This window comes from Lissotriton vulgaris, chromosome 1_1 (assembly GCF_964263255.1).
Source record: "Lissotriton vulgaris chromosome 1_1, aLisVul1.2, whole genome shotgun sequence".
Classification (NCBI taxonomy): Eukaryota; Metazoa; Chordata; class Amphibia; order Caudata; family Salamandridae; genus Lissotriton; species Lissotriton vulgaris.
Window position 1 is genome coordinate 691025980 of NC_141685.1, and position 23761 is coordinate 691049740.

Genomic DNA, 23761 nt, shown 5'->3' on the forward strand with positions numbered 1-23761 from the left:
TCTGGGAAAGTTTGTGAATTCTAAAAAATGCAACAGATCATTCACACGAGATCCAATTCCCTCCCGTATTTTTTATTTTTGTTTATTTAATGTATAAAGTGCATTATTACTGAACACGTTCACTTGGCATTAAAAATCAGAACACACACTAATTAGGGCCAGATGTAACCATTGTTTGCGGTTACCAATTTTGCCTCACCTGGTATTTTTTAACGCTGCTTGTTTCTCACAGGTGGTGCAGATGGCGTCACGGCCACCAATACGGTCTCAGGACTGATGGGACTGAAAGCGGACGGCACACCATGGCCTGCTGTGGGTGCAGGGAGGAGGACCACATATGGCGGCGTGTCTGGTAGGTGATGACCTGTACGCTGCACCGAGCTTCCCGAGAGTATGGACGCACTTTCAGGAGGTCCTTGCCTTATGTCTTTTGTAACACATCTGAAAGAACGACACTGGGCAGCGCCGCCTAATGCCCACGACAGATGGAAAAAATGTGCGTTGGGAAGTCTTTTCTCACCCTTTCATAATAGTAACATGGCAACAGCATACAGGTATCAAGACGCTTGGGAGGAAAATAATCTTGTTTTTGTACTGCCACTGTGCTGGAACACTTTTTCAATCTGTCACATTTGTCATGCCATACGTTAGGCAGAGGCTAATATAAGGGCAGAGTCGAGGGATAATGTAAGCTATTGGGACTGGAAGCCTTTATCCGTAGGCCTTGAACCCCTTTTCTTTCCGCTGTGTACATCATAATAAGACAATGCACCGTCTGCGAGGAAGGAGATTTCTGCATTTTTGTTCCATTAGTGCAGATTGATTTTGTATTCATCCTGAAGAAAATAGAGCCCCGTGCATGCAATAAACAGTTTCTTAGGGTGAACCATAGAAAGAAAATCACAATTCCTAATGTACAAAAGCTTACAAGTTTCAGGTTGCAATGGAGCTACCTCATGACTGTTAATGAGGTAGGTCATAATTTGCAACCCTTTAGGAATTGCACCCTGCTATGTTTGTGATTGCTTTTCAATAAACTTTTAACGAAAAGGGGATGCGTTCAAAAAGAAAAAAATGTAACATGTAAGTTACACAAAAGGGAAGGGGTCCCATGTGGACCCCTCACATTTGCGAATGGTTACCACCTCCTCTGAGGCTTCTGAAAAGAAATTGATGTTTGGTCGCAAAAGATTCACAAATACCGCTACAAATCGATATTAGGAAGGGATGCCCTAAACTGCCCCTTCCAAACACTATTTCGCTAACCCAAATTACGATTGGTAACACGCTACCAAATCACAATTTTGATTTTGTACATTTGAAAAACCTTTTTGGCGGTCGCAAACTGTCCAATTCTGTGAATGGGGCAAGACCTCAAAAAATGTTTTGTACATGTGGCCCCTGGTTACAGTAATCATATAGAATGACCGCCTACGGACTATCGCCTCTCACTACACTGAGCTTATTACCTCATATTACACACAAAGTATATTCTACATACATGCCTTCAGGATGTAAAGCATTGATCGAATGCTTAATCATAAAATGAAATAAAAGACAAACAAGTTGATCAAATAGTTTAGTAGGCTAGACGCATTTACTAATGCATTAATCTATTAACCTCTCGTGAACCCTGTCCCTATGGCAACCTAGATTCAGTCCTTAAGGAGCTGTCCTCGCGCGTTAAGTGGGGGAGGAGGTGTTTTGTACACACTGGTGCAAGGCAGTTGTCTTTCTGATTAGAGATAGAATGAAAAGGAAGAATTGCAATATGTGCAGGAAAACACTTCTAGAATTTTTGAGCAACACCATAACTCACTCAAGGAGATGCTACAATTGAGTGTGTATCGTGCAAGCATTTATGGTGCATCTACAAAAAAAAGGTCTATTACACGAAACAATGTATCTCACGTTGTTCGTGTATTTAGTATAAATATATTAGCGCAGAACTAACCTATGTGTATTTTTTTGTGTGCAAAAAGCCAAGCAACAAAGCAATTAATATAATGATGACCGAAATATTTCACTTTTTTTCAGTGAGTAAAATGAAGCAGTTTTTATTCTGGGAGAGTGGATGAACTGCTCTCGGTGCTTTCTTGTTTCCCTTGTCAGCTCATTTCAATTTTTTCTATACTGCCATGTTGACAGCAGAAGAATAAAGGAGGTCACTGAGGGTGTTGTGCATTAAAAATGTATAACTGAACTATTGCTTTAGTATTTTACAGATGAAACAAATTTTCCTTTTCCACCTTGACAGCAGCTTATGAATATTTCCTCTTGCAACATCAGTCTAATAAACCTGCACAATTACAGTATTACAAAAATATGTTTCCTAAATGCCAAAACTTTGAAATGTACACGGTCCGTAAACATGATTTACTCGCCAATAATTGCTATGTATTGGAAGGGCCTGTAAAATCTATGCATTTCAAACAAGGAAAGAGCCACTACAGTTCTAGATTGTAATAGTAAATGTAGCATCACAGGGCATGCTCTGAAAGAAATCAGCTACAGTTTATCAATGGAAACATTTAAATGTTAACTGCGAAGATGTACTTTTTGTAATGGCTTGCAGAATCGTAAGCAGAAAGACGATTAGGCAAATAACGCTGAGACAATCAAATTACAGAAATTCAAGAAACATCCAAAAAAGACCAGGGAGCCGAGGTTTCTGTAACCTGGGGCGTTGATTTTCATGATTAATGTAGGCCAGTTAGTTGGTTCTTAGTCCACTATAGAGAGCAATAGAATGTTTGATTAAAAGAAAAAACTGAAACGCGGTAGCAATCAGTGGATCCGAAGTGCTATTTTTTTTCTGTGGGAAGCTACTGCTCTTGGCTAATATTATTTTCTACTATTTGTCAATATTATTGCAGGATGAAATTCATTTTAAGTAGGTAGAAAACATTCCTTGCCAATTATCTGACTCAAATTTCACAATTTATTGTGATCGGAAATTTGTAAGCGATCCATACCATTGCAAAGTGGACAAAATCAGTAGAAATCTCTAACGTCCTTGGAAGATTCAGGAGCCAATCAGAATGTCAGAATTTCGAGTCAGTTAACGTTGTTGTGAGACAACGACATCAGTCAGCATCAATGGTAAGTAGGCAACCGGCCTTATTATGCCCTTTCTGCAGGGCCCCTGGATGTGACTTGCTCCAGGACTGATTATTACGTGGCATGGCACCCTAGGGAATTGACAGATGACCTACGTTTTTTTGATGTTTAGGAATCTTTTCCTACCCAAACAGGTTCGAGATCTGTACAATATTATGTGAGAGATGGCTATCTTGTATCCACTGACAACAGCAATAACCAGCAAAAGGCAGATGGCGAGCCCTCAAGTAGGTTGCATTTGGAATTACTTGGCCCACCACCACTTCCATCCCATATAAAAGGTTTCTTATTTCTACTTGGCACTTGTCTAGCCAGAGACTACTTACTGTCTGATTGGCATTATGAGTGGCCTTAATAGGAAGAGTTTGAAAAATGTATGAGGTTGCAAGGCCTGCTCAAAGTTGTGCACAGAGATGATCTGCTAAAGCATGCTTGTGTTGAGAAGAGGGCAAGAAAAACGGATTTATTACATTCCTGCTAGTAGCCGATATAACTCTAAGTGCACTCCAGTACATCAGGTTAACATAGCTTCTAGGTCTTGTGATGCCTATTCAGGTCCTCATAAAGAGCGAGTAGTTAGTTTACATTGGTGGAGATTTATATAAGCACCTCAAGGCACAGCAAGGGAGGCAGTGAGCTGAAGGCTCTGTTCGCAGGATGCAGTAATCTTCAGACTGACCTAGGATGTTGTGAGAGACTGACAAGGAGTTCAAAGGAGAGGACAGAACCCTTTAACCCCAGGATACAAGGCTCTGTGAGCTCCACATCAGCAGGCTTGACAACTGTTAAGGCTTTACTGACAACTGCCCTCCTTCATCCAGCAAAAGCCGGTATTAGACCTATGCATAGTACAGAGCCTGTGGTAACAGCAGTCTTAGATTAACTACTCCGTGAAGACTATAATGAAAGGGATGCTGCCCAGGTCCTTTTAGATCTCTCAACTTCCTTCAACACGGTCGATCATTGGTTTTTCATTGACTGTATATCTGAGGAAAGGGTCCAGGGCAAATCCTTTGAGTGGATCAAGTCATTGGAAAATCATACACAGTCAGTAAAACTAGGCAACTTCCCCTCCAAGGTGATTAAACTTGAATATAGAGTCTGTACATGAAACTTTTGAATAGGGCATTGGCATCTTTAGATTGCCGCAATAACTACACAGACATTTCCCAGTTACTCTTACATTTGGATAACCCTACTGAATCATAGGTAAAATTCCAGAACACCCCGAGATTTATTGCTAACTGGATGGCTGGCAGTCAGTTAAAGGTAAATATTGATAAGATGAAGAGAATCTTTGTTAGAAATGGTAGTCTCCAATTGGCAGGGGTACCTTTGTCCAAGTAGGTACCCTTGCTTCTATGCTTCTAGTCAAGGTTAGGGGTAAACTCACCTTAGATAACCCCTGATCACCCCATTGTTAACTTGACAGGAGCGGACAGGCTTGTCCCAAAGGCGATGTGTAAAGTATTTGTACTCAAAACAAGAGTATCTTTATCTAAACGCAACAAGACCAAAACACCAACAATCCAGCATACATGTAGTAAAAAAGAACTTAAAACCTGTTATCTAAAAAATAATGTTTGTAGTAAACAAATATCTCCACCTGGGGCTAGTACAACATTGTGACAGCAATAAATCCGAAGTACGGCACCGCCCGCGAGGTGCGCAGCATCAGGTACGGAGTCACACGAACCCCCAAACAAATAGTACCATGGAAAATGAAGTCTCTGATGATGCAAAGCATTGTGGAGGTGAGGCGTTGGTGCCCAGGTCGAGGCCGGTTCCCTGGCGAGGCATCATGTCCGCGGGGAGACAACATGTTGAATCCAGGACATGGGAAGTCGGTTGCGTTGGCAGTGCGGTGTGAAATTGGTGAGTTCATTAAATCACCCTCAGCAGTTATCAGTGTCACAATAACTGGTTGCAGGAGCTAGTGGTAATGGAGTTGCTGCAAGTGCTGGCTTCGGGACAGCCGATAACGGCAGGCATCGAAGGGGGTCAGAGGTGCAGTGCTGGCAGGGTCAAGCATCGTTCACTTCACAAATGGTGTCCCTGGCCTCAGTGCAGGTTGCGGCATCACCGTGGTGACACTGACGGTGTCAGAGATTGTTTTTCTGGCTTCTTGTCGGTTTCTTCCAGCTCCCAACAGTAGGAACAACCTCCAGAGCCCCAACATTAGAACAGGCACCTCCTGGCAGGGCTTTGTGTGTGTTCCTGAGACTTCAGAACAGGAGGCCAGCACTCACAAGCCCTTGTAGATTGTTTTTTAAGCAGGTGTGTCAGCAAAGTTCCAAGCTTTGTCCTTTCCTTGGAAAACGCATCGACTGCAAACCAACTCCACATAGCACACAGCAAAGGGCAGTACTCCTCCTCATAGCTGCCAGCTCTTCCCCTTGGAAAAGGTTCCTCTTGAGTCCAGAAGTGATGTAAAGGGGGTTTAAGGACCACCACTTATATCCCATTTGCTCTATGTTCTTTTTTGTGCAAGAGTCTTTGAGTCCAGTCCAAACCAGTTCTGTCCTCACTGTTGCAGGAGTGGAGACAGCATTGTGCAAGGGAGACAGGCCCTATTCAGGTGCAAGGAACACTCCACCCACTACTCTAAATGCAGCCAAAGTCTATTCAGCTCAGCTCTGAGTCATCCAGGAAGGGCCAGGCACACCTCACCCCTTAGTGGCTGTCTACAGTGAATGCGCATCCCCAGCCCCTCTCACTCCATACCAGACAGTCAATCTGCAAACAGGCAGAAGCACACAGAATGGTTAAACAAGAACATGTCTACATTCATAAAGTTGCATTTTTAAACACAAAATTTAAAAACCATCTTTACTAAAATGTGTTATTGAATTCTGAGTTTAGAGTGCCTAAACTGTATTCCTCTGTCTTGTCTCAAAGGGACGCTGTACTTCTAAGATGTTACAAAGGATCTCCCATGCTATACTATGTGCCAGAGAGACTTTCAATAGTAAAAAAACGAAATTAGCAGTATTTTACTGGCTTGTCTGAGATAGCTATTCAGGGCTACTCATACAGGTGGCCAATCAGTGCTGCAGACCCACTAGTATCATTTGATTTTCAGGCCCTGGCATATTCAATACACTTTACTATGGGCTTACCAGTAGATCAAATATGCCAGTCGTGGATAACCAATCACAATAGTAATTTATACAGTGAGCACGTGCACTTTGACACTGATCAGCAATGGCAAAGTGCCCAAAGCATCTAACCCAGCAAAATCGGAATTCAGCACAGCATCAAACATGCTGGAGGTTGAGCCAAAAATTCTGTGGAAACCACACCAAAGCTGCAAAGACTTAAAACTTTGGGGCATATTAGCAAGGAGTAGTGATAATTATCGCTAAATGCGCTTAGCACAATTTTTTCATCGCTGTTAGATCTGGGGTCTCTAGTTGGCAATGGTTATCACTTTTGTCCAAATAAGGACCCTTACTTTTAAGTCAGGATAAGGGGATTACACTCCTTAATAACCCCTGCTCCCTCCCTTGGCTTGGTAGCTTGGCACGAGCAGACCGTCTTATCTCAGAGGCAGTGTGTATGGCTGAGATACCCGCCACCCCCTCTCAACACAGTCCCCAAGAATGGGAATACGGAAACGGTTCTGAACTTTTGGAAGGCGGGAGGGGTTACCCTCCCGGCCGTATTTATTAAAATATGAAACAAAATTAAAACATTAAAATAACAGTTTCATATCATGTACAATTTCATTTCCACATTACGATGTTCTTGGCTAACCTTAACACATCTCTAATACAAAGGTTCTCCTAGCCGATACTAAACATCCTGCAAATGCATTTCTAAAATTGAAATTGTACATCCTAACATTACGGGCCAACGGCAAGGTCGTAACCGGTGTCAGATCCCTAACCCAGAACTCCCCCCTCACTTGTGAGGGGCGGTTGCACAGAGGACTACACCTTTGTGCCTATTTCCAATTTCCCTTGTCTTGACGGGGGCCCCATGTTAACTCGACGCCATCTTAGTGGTCGTCCGAGGACTCGTGTGAGGTGTCTAGAAGGTAGCGTAGACCCCCCTCCCACCCCACACAACTTACCACATCTGCCGTCGCAGATGTCCTGGCCCCGGGAAATTCCCAGGAGAGGCCCTGCAGCCCCTCCTCCCCAGGGAGGGGCCTATGGCCGCCTTCCCTTTCGGCGTCCCTATCCTTAGAGGGGACCGCCTCCCCGTTGAGGGGCCAATGGCCGCCTCCCCCCGGGCGCTCCCATCCGTAATGGGTGACGCCCCCACCTCTAGGGATCTTCCAATTACTGCTCATCGATCATGACCTTACCGACCGACCAAAAAATAAATACGACAATCTAAGGCTAAAGTGAAGAAAAACAATTATACTTAAGCATTCCAAGTATAAACTCTACAGAACATCACTGTTCAACTCTGGTGCAACTACTTTGAATAAACATGTTGAAAATGAAGGTTATCCACTTTATTGCAAATCAAATCACCAACTTTATTCAGAACAACCTGTAAGAAAAAAACAATACCACGTCACACGACTTTATTCAAACAACTCGCTGTCATCAGGGGCTGGTGGGTGGGTCAAAATTGGCTCTTCGTTCCGTCTCGAGCTCACGTGCAATGGGGAGGTGCAGCTTCAGAGCACAGGAACAAGAGGATGCTTTCTTGGCTTGTCGCTCCTTTTATCCTTCTTCGGGCGGGCGTGGACCCACCTCCAATCTGCCTCCGGGGCGTGGCTAGCGGCTTCGGTGTCTAGGACAACCCACTCTTGGGCGGGAAAAGGCGCGCCCCGGCTACGCCGCTTCGGGCATACCAGCCGAGACTCGCCTCCCGCCCAAAATGGCTTCCCGGGGGGATCGGGGTACTCCACCATACGTTCGGGGGGACCGAGTGGTCGCCCCTTTCCATTAAGCATTTGTGGATACACACAGTAATACAGTGATAACCCTACAGATGGGCACAACACAGGTTTTATAAAAATAAGTATTCTTTATATAGACTTAAACACAAGACCACAAACAACAAAAATCCACAATACTACACTTAAGATTGCTTAAAAGATGATTCAAGTTGCTTAGTTCAAGTTGATGATAAATGCGGCAAAGTTCTCAACAAAGTACCTGGTTGCGTGAAGCAAAGTAAGCAAAAGGCTCGCAAAAGGGGAGATGCTTCGGTTCCGTGATCCAGGAAAGATGATGCGTCGTGCCTTAATGCTTGCGCAGAGTAGGGGATGCGTCGTTCTTATTACCGGTGTGGAGGTAATGTGTGGATTCTCGGCCTGCGGGCCCGCTGCGGTGCACAAGATGGCGCACAGATGCGATGTGACGATCCAGTTGCGATGTGAGAAGATGGCGCCCTTGATGCGGCGATGCGATGACGATGCGATGACGCCCTGGCAGCCTTGCGACGACTCTGTAATTTGGAGCCGCGACAGGCCATGCGATGCGCTTCTCCCGTGATGCAATGACGGCTCTCTCGATGCGTCGCGCTTCTCCGGTGATGCGACAGCAGACAGCTGTGACGGACACACGCTTCCAGGGAGATGTGACGAAAGCTCACGTCTCCGGCGTTGCGATGATTTCAGCTGCGGCGGCAAAACGCTTCTTCTCGATGCATCACGCTTCCAGCTCCCAGTGGCAAGCAAGTGACTGGAGTCAGAATTCCCAGCAAGGAAATTCAGGAGGGAACTGGAGGTGAAGTCTTTTGGCCCTGAGACTTCAGCAGGAGGCAAGCACAGTTCAAACCCTTGGAGAATATTCTGTAGATGAATGAAAGTCCTTAAAAGTTTCTTCTCCTTTCCCTTGGCAATGAAGCAGCCACTGCAGGCCAACCCAGCAAACAGCACACTGGCATAGGGGCAGTCCAAACTCCTGCAGCTTCCTTGGTTCTTCTCCTTGGCAGAAAGGTTTCTTGTTCCAGAAGTGATCTAAAGTCTGTGGGAATAGGTCCCAATATTTATACCCCAAAATCCTTTGTTCTCTTAAGGCAGAGAGGCCTCTGCCTAGTTCAAACCAGTTCCTGAGCACAGTGTTTACATGACTCTTCTCTTCCTTTCACTGTGCAGGGCAGAAACATCAGACACCCCACAGGAGGTGGAGCCAGCACAGGGGAGGTAAGATACAGCTCTGGAGCACTCTGTTGACATGATTCCCCTTCTCCCTTCACAGTGCAGGGCAGAGACATCAGACAAGCCATAGCAGGTGGAGCCAGCATTGTGGAGGGAAGGCCTAGCCCTATTAAGGTCCCAGGTGCACACCTCCCTCCCATCTAGGTGCTGATCTCTATTCACCACTGGGCTGCCCCAGCCTGTCTCCTGAAATTTTGCCAGCCCTGTCACACACAAACCCAGAAAAGGAATACACAAGTCAGCAGAGGCGGGCTCAAATGGTAAGCAAGCAAAAACGCACTTTCTAAAAGAGGTATTTGCAAACACAGGATATTAAAATAAACTTTACTAAAATATGTATTTTATTATTCTGAGTTCAGGCATACTAAATTCGAATTTCTACCATGTTCCCTGAGTCAGTTAGGATTGTTGGGATGTAACAATCTTAACTGCCCATTCTGGCCTATGGGAACAAGTAGCCTTCAATAGCGAAAAACGAAAATGGCTGTAATTCACTATTAGGACATGCTACACACTTCAGGGCATGTCCTACCTTATACTTACAATGCACCCTGCCCTTGGGCCTACCATAGGGGTGTCTAATATGAAGCAAAGGGAAGGTTTAGGGACTGGCAAGGGGGTGCCCTTGGCCAAGTCAACATGGTAGTCACAGACTATCCATAGGCCTTGCAGTGGCAGGCCCGAGACACAGTTGACAAGCTGCTTCTGTGGGTGGCACAACCAGTGCTGCAAGCCCACCAGCAGCATCTGATCTACAAGCCCTGGGCACACATGGTGCTCTGTACTAGGGGATGACAGTAGCTCAAATAAGCCAATCATGGAATAACCAATTAGCTCATAAATTTAACATAGGGAGCACTTGCACGGTGGCACTGATTAGCAGTGGCACAGGGCCCAAAACAAACAACCAGCAAAAACATAACAAGACAGCGGAGGCAATCCGTCAAAGATGGAAGGGAGACTCACGCCAATGATGTCAGGTCTAACACGTGTCCCCTCCAGCTGAAATGTGGGGATAACTACCCTTCCTCTTGGGAGTTCTCTTCACTAAAGTGGAAAAATCTGGACAGACCATCAGCGTTGGCCTGTTATGTACCAGGGCGGTGTTCCACTGTAAAGTCCATACCCTGCAGGGAGATGGACCACCTCAACAACTTTGGGTTCTGACCCCTCATCTGCATCAGCCATCTGAGGGGCCTGTGGTCGGTCTGAACCCGGAAGTGAGTCCCAAACAAGTATGGTCTCAACTTCTTCAGCGCCCAGACCCCAGCAAATGCCTCACTCTCAATTGCACTCCCCCTCTGTTCCCATGGAAGTAACCTCCTACTGATGAAGGCTACAGGTTGGTTAAAGCCCTCTTCAGTAATCTGTGATAGAACAGCCCGCACACCATGCTCTGAAGCATCTGTCTGTACAATGAATTCTTTTGAGAAGTTGGGTGCCTGAAGCACGGGTGCTGTGCACATGGCAGTCTTCAGGGCATCAAAAGCCTTCTGACAGGTGTCAGTCCAGTTCACTTTCTTCGGGTGCTTCCTGGAAGTCAGATCAGTCAAGGGTGCAACAATGTTGCCATACCCCTTGACAAACCTCCTGTAGTACCCTGTGAGTCCTAAAAAGGCTCTCACCTGTGTCAGAGTCTTTGGGGTTCCCATGCCAGGATGGTATCATTCTTGGGTTGTTGGGGCGCCACCTGGCCCCTTCCTACCTGGTGACCCAAGTACACAACGGAGCCCTGCCTGATCTGACACTTGCTGGCCTTGATCGTGAGGCCTGCTTAGCGCAGTGCCATCAACACTTCCCAGAGGTGCTGCAAGTGTTCCTCCCAACTGGGGCTGAACACTGCAATGTTATCCAGGTAGGCAGCACTGAAATCCTCCAGTCCAGCCAACACCTGGTTGTCCAACCTCTGAAAGGTGGCAGGGGCATTCTTCATCCCAAAGAGCATAACCCGAAATTGGTAGTGCCCATCTGGTGTGGAGAATGCTGACCTCTCCTTAGCCCCATCAGTCAAGGCGATCTGCCAGTACACAGAAGTCAAATCGACCGTGCTGAGGTACCGTGCAGCCCCTAACCGATCAATGAGCTCATCAGCTCTGGGGATGGAGTGTGCTCCAGTCCTGGTGACTGAATTGAGCCCTCTGTAGTCCACACAGAACCGGAGTTCAGGTGTGGCACCCGGCGAGGCAGCCTTTGGGACCAAGACCACTGGGCTGGCCCAAGGACTGTTGGAGGACTCAATGACCCCTAAAGCAAACATCTTGGAGATATCCTCCTTAATGTAAGCCCTAACCTTGTCAGTCACTCTGTAAGCCTTGTGCGTGACAGGAAGACTGTCGCCAGTGTCCACATCATGGACGCACCACTCTGTGACACCAGGAACCAAGGAAAATAGATCAGAGAATTGCCCCAACAGTTGGCGACAATCTTGCTGCTGATCAGTGTTCAGGGTGGCAGAGAGGCTGACACCATCCACTGACCCATCTTGCTCTGTTGCAGACTGGAGGTCAGGAAGAGGCTCGGTCTCCTCCTCCATTCGATCATCTGTCGTTAGGAGCATGCCCACTTCGGACCTTTCAAAGTGGGGCTTTAGGCGGTAAACATGAAGGACCCTCAAAGGGTTCCTTGGAGACCGCAAGTTCACCAGATAGGTGACATCACTCTTGCGCTCCACCACCTCATATGGACCAGTCCACCAGTCCTAGAGCGCACAAGGCTCCACAGGGGCCATGACCCAAACTTTCTGTCCAGGTTGAAGCTCAATCAGAGTGGCATTCTGATCGTACCACCACTTCCTCTCTTCCTGGCTGGCTTCCAGATTCGCCTAAGCGAGATCCCTGAAATGCCTGATCTGGTTTCTGAAGGCGAGCATTTAGCTATATACATCCTGGGGAGGTTTCCTGGGAGATTGCTCCCAGCCTTCCTTTACCAAACTCAAAGGTCCTCTTACCGGGTGACCATACATAAGCTCAAAGGGGCTAAACCCTAGGGACTTTTGTGGCACCTCTCGGTAGGCAAACAGCAGGCATGGCAAGAGGACATCCCACTTACGCCTCATTGGTTCTTCAAGACCCATGATCATGCCATTAAGGGTCTGGTTAAATCTTTCAACCAGCCCATTACCTTGTGGGTGGTAAGGAGTTGTGAACTTGTAGGTAACACCACACTCCTCCCACAGAGACTTCATATAATTAGAAATGAAGTTTGGACTTCGGTCAGACACAATCTCTCTGGGGAACCCCACACGGGAGAAGATCCCCATCAGTGCACATCCCACTACGGGGGCCGTCACTGTCCTGAGTGGAATAGCTTCCGGGTACCGGGTAGCATGGTCCACAAAGACCAAGATAAACCTGTTGCCCATGGTTGTCTTGTGGTCCAGGCTCCAGTGCCCCACAATGTCAATGCCCACCTGTTCAAAGGGGGTACTGACTACAGGGAAAGGTTGAAGAGGGGCCTTGTGCCTCCTTCCGCTTTTCCCACTTGCCTGGCAAGTTTGACAAGTCCTACAATGAGTATCTGAACTCTTTCGCATCTGGGGCCAATAAAAGTGGGAGACAAGCCTTTCAAAGGTCTTGTTCTGCCCCAGATGACCAGCTAAAGGAACATCATGAGCCAAACCCAGTAGGAAGCGGTACAAAAGGGGGGAGGTAATGGACGGAGCATCTGAACCAATCAAACACTCACACCCAGTCAAACGATCTGAGTTTAGTCCATCACCGTTCTTTAGCCCACTCTGCCACCCCAGTTCAGACATGGCTATATGCAAATCAGTCTGACCCTGTGCCTCATGGGAACAGTCCAGCCCGAACTACCAAGCCATGCCTTCCCTGGACCGGAAACAAGCTTCCGAGGACCGTTTTCTGGCATTCCAGCCGTCTTCAGCCCGGCTTGCTTGAATCCAGTGGCAAAGTGAGCAAGGGACTCACGTCTGAGCATACCCTGCCACACTTATTGCGGCCAAAAGCGGTACAAAAGGGGGTGGTAATGGACGGAGTATCTGAACCAATCAAACACTCACACCCAGTCAAAAGATCTGGGTTCAATCCATCACTGTTCTTTAGCCCACTCTGCCACCCCCTTTTGTACCGCTTTTACAGGAGACCATTCTCCCAGTAGATCCAATGTTATCCAGACTGATCACCTGCTGCCTGGTTTGTGGCCTGTTGCCTCAAACCCAAAAGAACTTTGGCTGCTCCTCACAAAATTCTTCCCTGGAGCGACCCCCCTCTTGCTGCCAATGGGTCAGCTCAGGTAGGTTCCCCAGTTCAGAAACTTGCTCACCAGTGGGTTCCAGGGCATCCCCCTCAAGTTCTGCCTTCTCCTGGACCGTGGGAACAATGGGGGCTTGTTTCCCACGCCCCTTACCTCTTCTCTTTAAGGCAGTTCCCTGGGCCATACTTTCAAGCTCCAAGGTCTCTTGAACAACCTTAGCTGCCATAGACCGAGTGGTCACACATGCCCACTCTGGCAGACCCAACATCTCTAAATGCGCCTTCCTCTCCGCCTTAGCCCAAGGGGAGTTTTCTAAATCATTGCCTAACAGACAATCAACAGGCATGGATTGCCTAACAGCCACTTGAAGAGTACCAGAGACCCCCCCCCCCCCAACACTCAAAGGGAACTTGAGCCACCTTGCAATGGCTCTCTGTGTTGTCAGCGGCAACAATTGGGAAGAAGGCATCAGGGACTACCTCCTCTTCAGAGATTGACACTTGACAGCTGTCACACTTGCTCCTGTGTCTCTGAGAGCTTCCACTCTATGGCCATTGATGGTCACCCACTGCAAATGTGTTTTTGAACAAAGATCACAGCAAAATACACAACATCAAACAGCTAAGAGTGCACACAGTGTAAAAAACATGTCAAAATCCTTTATAGGAATTTGGCTTATCCTGGTTGGTACAATAGAACTGCCTCCAATTTGAACTCAGAAGGGGAGCAAACTCTGAAAGGAAAGTGAACTGTACAGGGGAAATCAGTTGGTTATATCAGTCTCAAAACCTGATTTATTTTGACAATTGTTTTTAAAGAAGCAAATACTTTGAACAGATTACTTTGTCTGTGTTTTAAGAATGATGTCAACTATATACATTGGAAAGGTTTAAATTGTATCTATTTGCTATTTATTCACAACAAATGGCTCCCTCTATTGCTGGCCGTGAAGTCTCCCAAACCAATAAATGCAAATTAACCCCATCACCACCTCCAGTTGAATTGAAGGTTGTATAATCACAGGAAAAATCACTTTTAAAAATCCTGGAAGAATTGCAGGTAATACGTGCTAATGCTCAAAATCTCAGCAATAAGAAAAAGGAACAAGGGAACCCTTATAGTAAAAAAAGGACCAAGGGTAGTGGTAATTTTAAGAGACAACTGTCCCTTACAAGGTAAAAAAAAAATCAATAGCCACAAAATTACAATCAAGGCTGGGTCTACTTGTGTCTAAATAGACAGCCTTGTGATATTTAATTTACTGACAATTACAGCATAACAATACATTACCCCAGGCAGGTGACTTAAAAGTGACTTCCGGGGTGTGGATGCAAACTAGCAGAAGCCACAATCACAAAAAACATCTAGTACTCTACAAAAATCTTAATTTTCAGTTTAGAGTTTAAGATGTAGGTGTCACCGACTTTTCGATCCCCAACAAGGTTATGGGATCATCATCAGGACTACAGCATACAGCAAAAGCCTGGAAAGATGCTCAGGAATAGCTTTAACAATTCGGTCCATTATAATTGAAGAATCACGTGTGATCACGGATGGCGCTGAAGGGAGATGATTGGACGAGCAGGCGGCTGGAGGAAATTTGTGGTCCGGAGCAGGGCCGAGGCTTGTGAGTGCCCAAGGGGGGGTTGGCGTGGAGGAAGACTGTGTGAATCCTACGGGCTAATAAGCAATGCAGTATCAGTAGCGGTAAGACCAGTGGCAATGTGGCCGAAGTTATTTGGCAATGCGGTACCAGTAGCCAGTAGAATAGCCGGAGTAGTGTCCGGAGTACACCGGTGCTCGCCACTGAGCACAGTTCCAGGCAGCTGCTATTCTGACATCCTGCCTTCCCTGACCTTTCCAGCCTAATACAAGTTTGGGACAATACTCCGGCTACAATGCCAGGACTTAGCTCAATTTTTCTCTGACAAAATTGACAATTTGAATGTTGAGATAGGTAAAAACACTTCTACAACCGCCCCTAAGGAAGATTGGGAGTACACTCCGATCATAAATCAGACCCTTCATAATTGGCCCCCTATCACAACGGATGCTCTCATCTCAATTATGAAGACGATAAAATCTGGTTCTCCTCAGAATCCCATTCCTATCAAGGTAATAAAATTACTTGACACGCCTGCCCTCAAAATCATTGCGGACACCCTAAATTCATCTTTGGAGCTTTCCACAGTGCCAAAGATATGGAAACATGCTATAGTGACACCCTTGTTGAAAAAACCTACAGCCGATCCGGATAAATTAGCCAATTATAGGCCTATTTCACTCCTTCCCGCTTTTTCCAAATGTTTGGAAAGACATGTGCATTCAGCACTGACGCTTTTTTCAGAGGAAAATGCCTTACTTCACTGCACCCAGTCAGGTTTCCGAGCGGGCTTCTCTACAGAAACTGCCCTACTGGGTGTTTCTGAAACCATGAGGAAACTCCTCGATGACGGTCAAACGGTTGCGCTTATTTTACTTGACTTAAGCGCAGTCTTTGACACCGTATCGCATAAAAGGCTAATCGCTCTACTAGGAAAAAATGGAATAGGCGGAAACGCACTCCAATGGATTAGATCATTCCTGAGTCACCGGACCTTTCAAATATCATCGTCAGCGGCATGCTCGGAAACCTTCAATTCCCCTCCTGGAGTACCGCAGGGCTCCATCCTTAGCCCGCTTTTTTTCAATTTATATCTTAGACCCCTAGCGGACCTAGTGGAAAAAGCGGGTCTAACCTTCATGTCGTATGCCGACGATTCTCAGATTGTGTTCTCACTATCTCAACCCCAAACTTCTTCTCCATCTCTCCTTAAGGCTGGCCTGCTATCCATTTTCAACTGGATGTCAACTAACCAGTTGAAATTAAATGGAGATAAGACGGAGATTCTCCTTCTGGGCAGGAAACCAGAACTTTGGAACTCATTGCATTGGCCTGCCCAGATGGGAAATCTCCCGACTCCAGTGCCGCAGGCTAGAAATCTGGGGATTATCCTGGACAATTCCCTGTCCATGATACAGCAAGTCAACAAAGTAGTGAGCATCTGCTTTACCATCTTGAGATGGCTCAGAAAGATCCTGTGGATGCTGCCCAGCCCTATGCAGAAAACGGTGGTCAACACCTTAATTACATCTCGGCTTGACTACGGGAACATCCTGTATCTAGGTGCAAATAAAGCAGTCACAAAAAGATTGCAGCTTGTACAAAATGCGGCCGCTCGTCTTCTTTGTGACATACCTAAAAACAGCAGCGCGTCCCCTTACCTGCGTGAACTGCACTGGTTGAGGGTGGAGAATCGCATTAGGTTTAAAACACTAAACTACATGTTTAAAATTAAAGCAGGTACCGCTCCTAAATATTTGCAGGCACTAGCTTCCCCCTACATCCCTAATAGGAATTTACGAACCAAAGCAGCTGATAAATTCTGTGTCCCCAGATTTAAGCTGGCCAGGATGGGAGGCAAATCTTTTGCCTACCTGGGTCCCGTCATTTGGAATACACTCCCAATTCAAATACGCAAAGAGCAAAACCCTCTCAGGTTTCGAAAGGAGATAAAAACCTGGTTGTTTAACCAGTAATCCGATCACCTATGCTGTCTACACTCGATACCAGGCTGGGTGTTAGGCGCCGGGAAACCCTTTTTGGGTAGCTGTTGCGCTATATAAGTTGATAAAATAAATAAATAAAATAAATAAATAAATACACTACTGGCTACTGGTACCGCATTGCCAAGTAACTACGGCCACATTGCCACTGGCCTTACCGCTACTGATATAACATTGCTTTTTAGATGTTTTTTGTGATTGTGACTTCTGCTAATTTGCATCCACACCCCGAAAGACACTTTTGCGTCACCTGCCTGGGGTTATGAAATTGGCTGGTTTTCCAATACCCTTTCATGCCCTGATCACTTATTGGTTATGTATTGTTATGCTGTTATTGTTTGTGAATTAAATTTCAAAATACTGTCTATTTAGACCCAGTTTTTATTGTATTTTTGTGGCTATTGATATTGATTTACCTTGTAAGGGACCCTTGTCTCTTATAATTATAATCTCAGCAATGACATCAAAACTATGTAGAAAGAAATAGCTGTATTCTGTATGAAAGTTTCAGAAAGACAATGAAAATAAAAGCAACTGCAATTAAAAAAGGCAAGATCAATTCAGTGTTATTAAAATCTCCATTACTCCCATGACCAAATGCTGTTCGACCCTGAAAATAGAAATAGGCTGTATAAACATCATATCTTCATTCTGCCAGAAAATGTGGAAGTTCAAAAATCTAAATTTATATCCATCAATAGTTTGCTAAAGAGACTGTAGAAATTCAAAATAATTTTCTCTCCTACCAACTCGTCTTAAAGAAGCTGGAGATAAATACAGTTTAGTTGATCTAGAATTAATAAAAATCTGGACTGGAGACATATTTTGGGGGAACTTGGATTATTTCTTCATGTGGGTCCCTAACAGACCTTTTTACGTGTTTTTTGTTTGTTACTTTTAATGTGGGCCTAATATATTTGAAAAATAATGTTACTTCTATTGCATGGTAAAAGAGCAATGTATAGCAATTTAACTGTTAAACACGGTTTAATCTTATATTGTTAAATTATGTCATTGAATATTGAGTTTGCAACATCTAATAAAAAGAAAAAATATTATTCAGTATTTGCCTCACTATAAAACTAATATAGGTTTTGTGTAAGAAACACATATTGATGACAAAATGCTATATACAATGTAGAAAAATTAGTTAGAAAGTATTGTTTTCTCCGTTAGGTCACATGAGAATAGAAATTTCAGATTAAACCTTCTCAATTTACCAAACAAATAGCAAATATTGTTTATTTCTTTCAGTGAGAATAGAGACAAATTTAGAGTACTTAAATTATGTTATGAATTTAATGGAATGCGTAGCAGAAGACCAGGTATACGACTATCAAATGAAAAGCTCAGTCATGATTTCTCTAAAATCTACCCCTGAGGCGGTAGCCGGGGTCTCATGGCATTGTTTTGCGCTGATGAAACTGGTCACGTTGCATTTTGATATTTTAAAAACTGTAAATATTTTAACAGTACTTTTTAACCTGCACTGCTCATGACTTCAGCGCGAGATTAGCATCTCACTGAAGCCGAAACGAACACTCATCAGGCACGGTGCAGCCGATTTTCGGGCTGACACCGGTTTTTCACCCACATCACGCGCCATCTTGCTGTGAGGAACGGGTCGCGTTCCAGTTGTTGGATGCCTCCCGCCCTCCCAGCCTACTTAAAGGCGGGCTGTCAGCATCGCGGTGATTTCTCTAAAATCTACCCCTGAGGCGGAAGCCGGGGGCTCATGGCATTGTTTTGCGCTGATGAAACTGGTCACGTTGCATTTTGATATTTTAAAAACTGTAAATATTTTAACAGTACTTTTTAACCTGCACTGCTCATGACTTCAGCGCGAGATTAGTATCGCACTGAAGCCGAAACGAACACTCATCAGGCACGGTGCAGCCGATTTTCGGGCTGACACCGGGTTTTCACCCACATCACGCGCCATTTTGCTGTGAGGAACGGGTCGCGTTCCAGTTGTTGGACGCCTCCCGCCCTCCCAGCCTACTTAAAGGCGGGCTGTCAGCATCGCGGTGATTTCTCTAAAATCTACCCCTGAGGCGGAAGCCGGGGGCTCATGGCATTGTTTTGCGCTGATGAAACTGGTCACGTTGCATTTTGATATTTTAAAAACTGTAAATATTTTAACAGTACTTTTTAACCTGCACTGCTCATGACTTCAGCGCGAGATTAGCATCGCACTGAAGCCGAAACGAACACTCATCAGGCACGGTGCAGCCGATTTTCGGGCTGACACCGGGTTTTCACCCACATCACGCGCCATCTTGCTGTGAGGAACGGGTCGTGTTCCAGTTGTTGGACGCCTACCACCCTCCTCTAAACTCACGAGGCTCACGTATAAATATAGTATGTCACCCCATCCGCGCAGCGGGCGGGTGCAACGGGCGCGCCAAAGGCGCGCCAAAGGCAAGCCCGTCTGCGCCCGTCCGAGCTGAGTCCGGGCCTAGGGCCACGACCCTTGGCCAGGTATTATCAGATCGCAGGATATCCTACCCCTGATCCTCCCTACTAGAGCTGCGTGCTCCATTCAACCCCCGATGCATGGTTCATGACCCTAGAAGCCTAACATACAATATCTTTATTAAATGTACTGATTGCAACACCATGCTTTTTATAAATAATCACAAAATCCAACTTAAGTCATTATCTGCCGTTACAGAAACCGAATTTTTTATGGCTCTTATTAACGCGCGATCAGTATGCAAGCATAGACAGGAAATAGCGGATCTCATTATAGATAACAACTTAGATGTTTTGTTTGTCACTGAGACTTGGCTGGATGATGTATCTGATTCAGACCTGGTAATTGCTGTGCCACAAGGTTATAAAATTTACCGACAGGATAGGATATGAAAACGAGGGGGGGGATTGGCAATCATTGCCAGAGAAAGGTTTCCTATAAAAATAACATCTATTCCAGCCACAACATGCGAAGTGCTACAGTTCAGCATTATGTTCACTGCCCTTTATAGTTTTAAGGGACTACTCCTATATCGACCTCCTGGAACCAGGACGCCCTTCATAAATAACCTTAGTACAAAAATGGAATCGCTAGTTATGGAGGAATCTTTCTCAGTTCTGGGGGATATGAACTTTCATCTGGATCTGGAGGAGGATAAGGATACACAGACCCTTATCATGGACCTGGACACGTTGGGGTTTAGACAAATGATTACTTCCCCGACCCATCAAGCCGGACACATTTTAGATGGCATCTTTTCAAATGTGGAGGGCCTACAGATACTTAACATCCTACCTATGACCTGGACAGATCACTATGTGATATTTAGTAAACTGATATTAACGGAAACCTTAAAGAAAAAGGCTACCACACCGAATCCAACCACTTTCAAAATCTGGAAAAACATAAACCAGACTGAACTAACTACCTTACTGGACAGTACTTGTCCATCGTTGCCCTCTGACCCTAACATCACTACTCAACAATTTCATGACTGGCTAGGACACGCCACCAACACCTTAGTACCAATAAAAAAAGTTTCTAAGAATAGAATCACCCCTTCAGCTCCATGGTACACCGAGGAACTAAGGAGACAAAAACAGCTGAACAGAAGCAGGGAAAGGCAGTGGCGGAGAAATTACGCTCCAGAGGATAAGGCGAAATACAAAGAGTCACTCTCTGTATACAAAGTGATAATTACAGAAGCAAAAAAAACTTTTTTCTCGGAAAAAATCAACAAAGCCAAAAATTTAAGTAGGCAATTGTACGACATCACGAGAACATTGTCAGGTAATGCACCTGATCTTACTCCTCCTGCTTCTCAAACCTTTTGTGATGCACTGGCTAAATTCTTTTTCTCCAAAGTTAACGATATCTATCAGGCTTTTTCTTCAAACCCTATAAACTCAGCCTCCCCTAATTTGGCATCTGACAAGGCTCTGGTTAGTTTTAAACCATTGACTATAGATCAAACTAAAAATATAGTATCTTCTATCAAGACTGAATCAATACTGGATCCGTGCCCTTTCTCAGTTCTTCCACCTGTGATGGACACACTTATCCCGGTTATTACCTTAGTCTGTAACTCTATACTAGGCTCTGGAATCTTTCCTGATTCCTTAAAGAATAAATAAATAAATAAATAAATAAATAAATAAATAAATAAAAATTATAATGCTAACAGATCTGACAAACAGTTACCTGTGCATCAATAAAACAGACAAACCAACTTAAATCCATCATGTCTGCAAAGGTTAAAATGATGACAAATTCAACTTGCATAGCTAATGGATTTTTAGCTTTCTACACCTAATTGTATGAAAATATAACACAAGTTCCACTGATCTCATTGATACATCTTTACTATTCTGTGACTTACCTGAAATTTCCTCACATGATAGAAAATGTTTAGAAAGTCCCTTTACTATGGAAGAGATGCATAATGCAATCAAAGTACTCTCTTGTAATGTTTTTTGTCTGGGTGGCATTCCTGCAGCATTTTGTGAAGTCTGTGCTCACCAGTTAGTGCCATCCATTTTGCTCTATATAGAGAATTTCAGAAACCTTTTAGTGGAAGGAACCTCTAAAGATGCACTGATTGTTGTGTTTCCCAAACCAGATGAAGACTACCTTTTAGCATCAAACTATAGGCTGATTTTTCTTTTCAATTAGGGATGTCAGAATATATGCAAACCTTTTTGCCAATAGGTTTTCTGAAGTATTATCCTCAATAATGGAGCATGATCAAACAGGTTTAATGGAACATATAATACCAGAATTGTTTGTCTCGGCTTATCAGTTTGTAATCAGTATTGCTCCCAGTTGGCTTTTGGCTTTGGATACTTCAAAACATTCAATGACATCATTGGCAATTGTTTATTTAAATCAGTGCAATTTTTTCATTCTGGGAATTATTTTTTAAACATGGTTAAAACACTATATATTACACCTACTACCAACAAATATCTTAATGTTTTCCCTTCCCATTAATTGCTGCCAATAGACAAGGATGCCCTTTGTCTCTTTATTATTTTTTATGAGCAGTAGACCCTTTGTATGTTTTATTCAAAGATCTGAAGTAAATAAGAGCACCACTAATAATCCACCAATTAGTACAGCTTGAATTTTACAGATTATACAAACCTAGTATAAACTTTGAATGAGCGGAAAAATTAATACAGAGCGTGATAAAGACGGAAACCAAGGCACGCAACAATAGAATGCCACTCTTTGAAATATAAAAGCACAAATAACACCTAGACGAGTGCGATAGTCATGAGTTGTTGGGTTCGAATGACTGCATCGAGACAATAGACACCGAGTGGATGCACGCTGCAATCTGACACATCTAAAAAAGCGCACCACAAATGAATATCTATCCATTAATAATTCCAAACGGAAGAGAGCAAAACGAGTAGAAAGCAAATGCGCGCCACAACGAAGTATCTTAAAATGTTTATTAATGTTGGTGAGAAAATAAATTGCCGGTACTTTTAACATCAAAACCGTACTACAACATGCAAAGACATTTAGAACCTAAAGACACAATCAGATCTCATAGACTTTCAGTGTAACCATTTCTTAACCTCATAGATGCTCGTAAACATCCCTCCCCAGTGCTGCGCTGTCCATTGGAACTAGTGCTGAATGGACGTCCAATGGTCGTGCGCAGCACTGGGGAGGTAGTGCTGCCGTCGGCCAATGCACCGAGGCAGCACTTAAGGGGTTAAGCTCCAACTACAGTAGGATGCATTTTATTAAGAGCGCAAATAGCAGACTCCTAAATATGAGTGAGACATGAGTCATGTTTTAACTCCATGAAGGGTTACTAGATATATCTATATCTATGTTTTTTGTCCAATTACAGGTAATATTGGCCTAAGGTAAATGAGAGTGGAGTACAGTACCACCTCCAGGTGCTACACAAGTTGTGTAATTACTCTCTTTCCCATTTTAATCTGGTCCTGAAGAAATCCCCATAGACCCGGCTGGGCACAGTGGAGCTGAAACATGTCGACCAATTTGTATGAAGGATTCAGTAACTAGATCCATATCTACACAGAATTGTTATTTGTTTTTCTTGAATCACTTGCTTCTAATAAATATTTTTTCTGAGTTGATTCAAAGAATTTTAATTCACATTTTTTGAGCAGTAGCTTTCTGGACACTACTACGTATCCAATGGTTACCTCCTGGTGGAGGTTAGCATATGACAAAAAAAGGCCCTATGATGATGCACTAACGCAGCGTATAGTGGCGGAGAACCAAGACATACCGCCCAAACCATCTATGTGCGTGTATGAGGGTTTTTTATGAGAGTCAATGAGTACTATAAAACCCTGGCTGTGTAGTCTCAAGTAATCCATTCCCCCAATTGATTTTTGTGTATTAAGTTTGGAAGCTTAATGGATCTCAACTTCTACCTCCCTCCACTTTGATAAATAACATTGCCGTAGTCCAGTCTGCTGGTTAAGAGTTAGTGGGTGTCGGTTCTCCTGCAGACAGGGGGATTCATTTGAAAATCTTCCGGAGCACACATAGGCAGTTGAAACTGGTGGAGGCAACGGTGTTGATCTGGATACACATTAACTGTTTATAAATCTGAATTTTTCCCATAAATTAATACTGACTTCTGATATGATTCATAATTCTAGTATTTCCCAGTGTCAAGATTAACTAACTTTTAAAACTGGTAAAACATTATTTGTGAAATGGTTATATGG

General features: G+C 44.4%; 1 protein-coding gene across 1 annotated transcript in view; it reads left to right on the plus strand.

Moving 5' to 3' along the window:
* The window catches only part of DPYD (dihydropyrimidine dehydrogenase), a 3292815-nt gene that overhangs the window by 2634686 nt on the left and 634368 nt on the right, over positions 1 to 23761 (plus strand). Inside the window, exon 18 of the mRNA XM_086954704.1 lies at positions 233 to 352. Within this exon, the coding sequence (XP_086810830.1) occupies positions 233 to 352 (120 nt within the window). The remainder of the gene's footprint in view (positions 1 to 232; positions 353 to 23761) is intronic.